The sequence below is a fragment of the Berghia stephanieae genome, chromosome 11, assembly GCF_034508935.2.
Source record: "Berghia stephanieae isolate SIO BIC M18660-M18661 chromosome 11, UCSD_Bste_1.3, whole genome shotgun sequence".
NCBI lineage: Eukaryota > Metazoa > Mollusca > Gastropoda > Nudibranchia > Aeolidiidae > Berghia > Berghia stephanieae.
The window spans coordinates 44049381-44056880 of record NC_088370.1 but is presented as its reverse complement, the minus strand read 5'-3'; the positions used below and the strand labels follow the sequence as shown (position 1 = coordinate 44056880).

Below are 7500 nucleotides of genomic sequence, written 5' to 3'. Positions count from 1 at the left end.
ATCTATTATGACACCTTTAGCCCCCCCCCCCCCCACACACACACAAAGGTTTAATTCATCTATTATGACACCTTTACACACACACACACAAAGGTTTAATTCATCTATTATTACACCTTTACACACACACACACATAGGTTTAATTCATCTATTATGACACCTTTACCCACACACACACATAGGTTTAATTCATCTATTATGACACCTTTACCCACACACACACACAAAGGTTTAATTCATCTATTATGACACCTTTACACACACACACACACAAAGGTTTAATTCATCTATTATGACACCTTTAGCCCCCCCCCCCCACACACACAAAGGTTTAATTCATCTATTATGACACCTTTAGCCCCCCCCCCACACACACACACAAAGGTTTAATTCATCTATTATAACACCTTTACACACACACACACACAAAGGTTTAATTCATCTATTATTACACCTTTACACACACACACAAATAGGTTTAATTCATCTATTATGACACCTTTACCCACACACACACATAGGTTTAATTCATCTATTATGACACCTTTACCCACACACACACACACACACAAAGGTTTAATTCATCTATTATGACACCTTTACACCCCCCCCCACACACACACAAAGGTTTAATTCATCTATTATGACACCTTTACACACACACACACACAAAGGTTTAATTCATCTATTATGACACCTTTAGCCCCCCCCCCCCCCCCCCCCCACCACACACACAAAGGTGTAATTCATCTATTATGACACCTTTAGCCCCCCCCCCCCCCCCACACACACACAAAGGTTTAATTCATCTATTATGACACCTTTACACACACACACACACACACACACACAAAGGTTTAATTCATCTATTATTACACCTTTACACACACACACACATAGGTTTAATTCATCTATTATGACACCTTTACCCACACACACACATAGGTTTAATTCATCTATTATGACACCTTTACCCACACACACACACAAAGGTTTAATTCATCTATTATGACACCTTTACACACACACACACACAAGGGTTTAATTCATCTATTATGACACCTTTACACACACACACACACACAAAGGTTTAATTCATCTATTATGACACCTTTACATCCCCCCCCCCGCCCACACACACACAAAGGTTTAATTCATCTTTTATTACACCTTTACCCCCACACACACACCCACCCACCCACACAAAGGTTTAATTCACGTTATCATTGGCCTCCCCTCCATCTACACCACTCGTGTCCAAAGGCCATCCCTCCGTCTCAATGGCGGTGTCAATCTCTTTGGCTGCTTCCACCTGGCCATAGGGACAGAGGACGAGAGATAAAAATAGACATGAATTCATATAGTAATACATCAATTGGTGAATGAATAAAATAATTACAATACAAACTCTCTATAACAACTTTGTCAGGATCCCTGTGCCCCCCCCCCCCCCCCCCCCCAATTTTTAAAAAAAAATAAAAGCTGTTATTTGTTATGCGCGACTATGTGGTCTATTGGTATGACACTCGCTTTTGGATCAGAAATTCCTGGGTTCGGGCCTTGCCTATTTGTTATGCGCGACTATGTGGTCTATTGGTATGACACTCGCTTTTGGATCAGAAATTCCTGGGTTCGGGCCTTGCTTGGTGCATAGTTGAGTCCTAGGAAAAAGGCTCTTTACTCACATTCTCTCACTGTACTCAGGTTAAAACGAGTACCTGGCCGTTAACAGCAATGTCTCTGTCCGAAAAAAATTTTTGTAATATCGCCCAACAGGCGTTATGTCCTGTCCTACATGTTAAATGTTGCTGTTGGCCATGGAAGCCTTGTGAAGCGCTTTGAGCATGTTTAGTGGACATTGCGCTATATAAAACCTCCATTTTTTAAACGGAGAGCTGTCGTGTTGGAGGAACCAAGCAATGGCAGTAGGTGGAAGCCAAGGAACTGAAAATGAAGGAAGGGAGAGAATAAAAGATTTCAAGTATAATTATGATCAACCATGAGATAATAGTGCTCAACTTTTTGATAAAAGGAGCCATTTATAAAATATTTCAAGTATAATTATGATCAACTTTGATCTGGTGGACAGCACTTTGGATTAGACAAACGTCCTTCCCAAAGGGTAGAAGACAATTGCTACAGTCCATTAATGCTATAGAAACTCTGGTTCCATGGACCTTATGGCTCTGAAGGATAATTCTGTCATCTGCATTTTTTGCGGCCGCAAATATCAGGGCGATCTGCAAATTTTGGGAAAATTGGCAAATCTGTGGCAAATTTTGGGGAAAAAAAAAGAAGCCAAAACAAAATAACGAGAAAAAAAAAGTGCGAAACTTGAGAAATGTTGCAGCTTTGCCTGGGCCCAAACCAAGGGAAGCTACTCTCTACGGATAATGATCCTTTAAAATCTTTGTAACAACGCTATTCACAGTCATTTCATTTCTCAAGTCAAATAAATCGAGTCACTTACACTTCCAACTTCAGTCATGGATCGTTTCGTCAAAAAATCTTCAAATAAGGACCCAAAGTGTGGCAAATTTTTTGGCAAATTTTGGACTTTTTGGCAAATTTTGGCGGGTTTTTTTGGCAAATTTTGACAAATTTTAGGTCCCAATTTGGCAAAAAATGCAGATGACAGATAATTCAAGTTAGTCTAGTTTTGGTTTGTTTTAAAAAATAAATGCCATTGCCTGACTTGGCTTATCTGACAAGGTTATAAATAGCGGCAGTGTGTAACATGGTGGACCCCTGGTGGACCTCCCTGGGAACTAGAAGAAGGGCCCGCCCGCTGAAGACCTGGAGGAGGAGCATCGAGAGAGACATGAAAGCTAGTGGATGGTCTTGGGACAGATGACTTACTTACTTACTGAGGAAAGATGAAAGAACCGAGAAAGATGGCGTTCCAACCGTGTCAGCCTTCTGTGCTGATCAAACACCAAGAGGATAAATGTGTAAGCAAGCGTGTTTATAAGTTATATACAATTATTCCATTTCTTTGTATTAATTAAGCAAACTATTTTTATCGTGCCAAATAACACTACGAGCTTGCAGGGGAATTCTATCCCTCCAAATAACACTACGAGCTTGCAGGGTAATTCTATCCCTCCAAGTAAGACTAGAGCTGCCAACCCTTCACATTCCAATAGTGGAATCAAAACATCAAAAAACAGGAATTTAAGACAAAAAATAGGAATTTCCTAACAATGGATAATTCTGCATCGAAATGACCAATAACTTTGCGACCAAACACATCATAAAGACAGTATTTGGCACAGCTGGCAAAACTACACATCACATGTATTAGGTAATGGAATGGGGAAGGGGGTAATGGAGTGAAAGTAATTTTCCTACTTAGCTCCCTCTTAGCAAATATTAACAAAATATCAGCTTTTTACCCCCCCCTCCCCTTTTTTTCTTCTTATTACAATTATCATCATTTTTTTGAAAATTGGAATTTTAGAGACAACGGCGGAATAGTGGAAAGGAAGAGTGAAAACAGGAATGACTCAGCCAAAAGTGGAAGGGTTGGCAGGTATGTAAGACTCTTAGATATTTTGTAACCATTCGATTCACCATAATTTGTGTTCTCAATCTGCTTGAATGACAATTTGACCCGTGGCATTTGTATTCATGCACACCAAAAGATTAATATTTTTAATTGCCAATCTGCTGTCTTTTACACTTTATTTCAAACCAATAAAATGGGCAAAAATATTCTACAATCTTTGAATAAATTTTTATTCAACACATTCAAAGCAATATTAAATGATTTCGTATTTTCTAAGAAATGTTTGTTTTTGTTTGTTTTAAAGGGTTTTACAGTGCTTGCAACACATTTACGTCATTTAAAAAGGAAGAAAATGGGATGGCCAAAAAATTCTAGATTAAAAGCATATGAGATAAAGTAAGACAAGTAAGACAAAGGGGAATTGGTTCAAATAGGGAACAGATGAAGATTGCAAGAGCACAATATCAGTGTAGCCTACTTCGTTTGAGATCACCTGAAAGGCTCATCCAGATGCAAGCATAGGCCCCCACAAGGAGGAAGACACTCAAATGTTTACACAAGTCGATTATATGTTTAAGACAAAAAATGAAACAGCACATTAAAGAGAGATGATTTACAAGCAAAAAAAAAAGATATCATCACCTAATGCTATAGCTATACATTTGACTGCTTCCCTTCAAATCAAGGACTCCGGCATGGGCTATGACAAAACCCAAGTAATCTTACTCCAAGACAAAGACTGTAAGTAACTCAGAAAACAGATATAATATAAAGGGATAGAAGACACAGTAAGTAACCTCCCTGCCCGCTATGGGAGGTCAGAAACCCCACCCAGTTTACTAAGAAATGATAGGGTTTTCCAATGGGAGGGATGGAATTATATAAATCACAATAAATGAAACAAATCAGACAGGAAATACCTCGGCCTCCATCGCCACCATCTCAGCTTCATCAACCAACTGTTGATGTTCTGTGTCGTATTTATCCATCAAGGCTGAGATCAGACGACACCGACTGGATCCACATCCACACGGCACAGGATGGGCGCAGGAATCATCAGAAATGTCACCCTCATCATCATCATCATTATCACTGTTTTCATCGTTAATTTCATCATTGTTATCATCATCATTCTCCAAGTCGCACTCGTCTTTCAACTCTATACTGATATTATAATGCCGCTTGTTCGATGAACCTTGACCCATTTTGACCTGACAGCACAGGACAACATCCTTGATAACCATGATGGTCTGAGGTAAAAAGATCACCGTCTGCTTCCAGTGAGTTTCAGGAGAGAACGGGCCAGTTGAGAGTAAGACAAGACAACTCCCTTCACTATCAGAATGTTCTGAAACACTTGATTTTAATTTCTTGGAAAAAGCTGGATCACAGACACTCCTGTTCTCACTGCAAAGTTTATAAAAATCTGAATTTGAATCAGGATTATCACCGCTCTCCGATTCAATTTTACTGAATTTTGCATCACCGGCAGAATCCACAAAATGTGAACTTACAATCTTTTCACTGCCAGACTTTAACATTTTTGAATTCGGAGAATGCTCGGAAGTTTTATCATCGTTGCAATTTTTCAAAAGTTCACCAGAAGGAGCTGTAGGGGTTGTTGTTGTTGACGTGAAAATTCCTTCACAGCTGACGTCAAACCAAGTGGCAAAACCGTGAATCCTCGACTCGTCAGACATTGAAAACTTACAACATTGTGAAAATGATTGAACTTCATCCACACACATCGTTCTCAGGTCCAAATCTAACAATTTGACAGCATCAGATTTGACAGTTGATGGATGGAGGGTTTTAATCAATGGCTTAGAAACCTCTTGAACATTAATAGTGGACGCAAGGGGAGAGAAATCATAGCCGTAGATGTTATTCCAATATTCTGCCCGATCCTGAAAATGTACGGTCATGTCTACAGGCGCAATGTAAAGACATGCCCTTGAAGGAACCAACACTCCGCCTGGAGCTAAAAATTTGTCCCTGGCAACGAGCACAGAATCCAGCATTGATTCATGAAGCATATAAAATCCCATCCATTCCGATACGATAATGTCGACTCGGACATCAGCGGGTAAAGTAATTTCCTCTACAGCTCCATGAATCACTTTGATCACGGACTCAAAGCCGTTGTCTTGTACAATCTCCTCACAAAGAGAAGCCACCTGACTGGCCTCTACGGCATAAACGGTTTTGGCACCAGCTGGGAATGGAAAGTTTACAACGATGGTTTTCATAATGATGATGATGATGATAATAATAATAATAATAATAATAATAGTAATAATAATAATAATAATAATAATAATAATAATAATGATGATGACGATGATGATGATGATTAATAATAATAATAATAATAATAATAATAATAATAATAATAATAATAATAATAATAATAATAATAATAATAATAATAATAAAAAATAATAATGATGATGATAATAATTTTAAAAAATGTTTTAATTACGCCCTTTCGCAACGGCACCATAAGATCCGTCGCCTAGGCATTCCATGAAGGAATATAGATAATCCATCAAACAGGATGTCTGGTGTCAACAGGAATCACCCATGTTGTCACAGTGAGAAAATTGGGGGTTTATAATCTTGCCCAAGGAAAAAAACGAAAGTGCCTGAAGCAGGGCTCGAACCTGGGACCTTCTGGGTCACAGTCACAGTGCAATGCCTTAACCACTTGGCCATTCCCCCCCCCCCTATAATAATAATAATAATAATAATAATAATAATAATAATAATAATAATAATAATAATAATAATAATAATAATAATAATAATGATAACAATAATAATAATAATAATAGCAGCATATAGTTTAGTGTAATGTATTCAAACACTGTGTTCATAAATTGACTACACAACAACCAAACTCAACATTTTAAACGATAAATTCACTCCCTCCCTAAAACCTCATGGATTTACAAACCTGTTGCAGGGAACAATGACAAGATTCCAGTCCTAAAACCTTATGGATTTACAAACCTGTTGCAGGGAACAATGACAAGATTCCAGTCCTAAAATCTTATGGATTTACAAACCTGTTGCAGGGAACAATGACAAGATTCCAGTCCTAAAACCTCATGGATTTACAAACCTGTTGCAGGGAACAATGACAAGATTCCAGTCCTAAAATCTCATGGATTTACAAACCTGTTGCAGGGAACAATGACAAGATTCCAGTCCTAAAACCTCATGGATTTACAAACCTGTTGCAGGGAACAATGACAAGATTCCAGTCCTAAAACCTCATGGATTTACAAACCTGTTGCAGGGAACAATGACAAGATTCCAGTCCTAAAATCTCATGGATTTACAAACCTGTTGCAGGGAACAATGACAAGATTCCAGTCCTAAAACCTCATGGATTTACAAACCTGTTGCAGGGAACAATGACAAGATTCCAGTCCTAAAATCTTATGGATTTACAAACCTGTTGAAGGGAACAATGACAAGATTCCAGTCCTAAAATCTTATGGATTTACAAACCTGTTGCAGGGAACAATGACAAGATTCCAGTCCTAAAATCGCATGGATTTACAAACCTGTTGCAGGGAACAATGACAAGATTCCAGTCCTAAAATCTCATGGATTTACAAACCTGTTGCAGGGAACAATGACAAGATTCCAGTCCTAAAATCTCATGGATTTACAAACCTGTTGCAGGGAACAATGACAAGATTCCAGTCCTAAAATCTTATGGATTTACAAACCTGTTGCAGGGAACAATGACAAGATTCCAGTCCTAAAATCGCATGGATTTACAAACCTGTTGCAGGGAACAATGACAAGATTCCAGTCCTAAAACCTTATGGATTTACAAACCTGTTGCAGGGAACAATGACAAGATTCCAGTCCTAAAATCTTATGGATTTACAAACCTGTTGCAGGGAACAATGACAAGATTCCAGTCCTAAAATCTTATGGATTTACAAACCTGTTGCAGGGAACAATGACAAGATTC

At 38.4% G+C, this 7500-nt stretch overlaps 1 protein-coding gene across 4 annotated transcripts in view; it reads right to left on the bottom strand.

Annotated features, from left to right (window-relative positions):
* Positions 1-1141: 1141 nt before the first annotated feature.
* LOC144957193 (uncharacterized) overlaps positions 1142-7500 on the bottom strand; it is a 17760-nt gene continuing 11401 nt past the window's right edge. For all 4 annotated transcript variants that reach the window (XM_078888244.1, XM_078888247.1, XM_078888246.1 and 1 more), the window contains exons 3-4: positions 4430-5724; positions 1142-1313 (exon numbers count right to left, since the gene is read on the bottom strand). In XM_078888244.1, coding sequence (XP_078744370.1) covers positions 1212-1313; positions 4430-5724 — 1397 coding nt within the window. In that variant the 3' untranslated portion in view covers positions 1142-1211. The remainder of the gene's footprint in view (positions 1314-4429; positions 5725-7500) is intronic.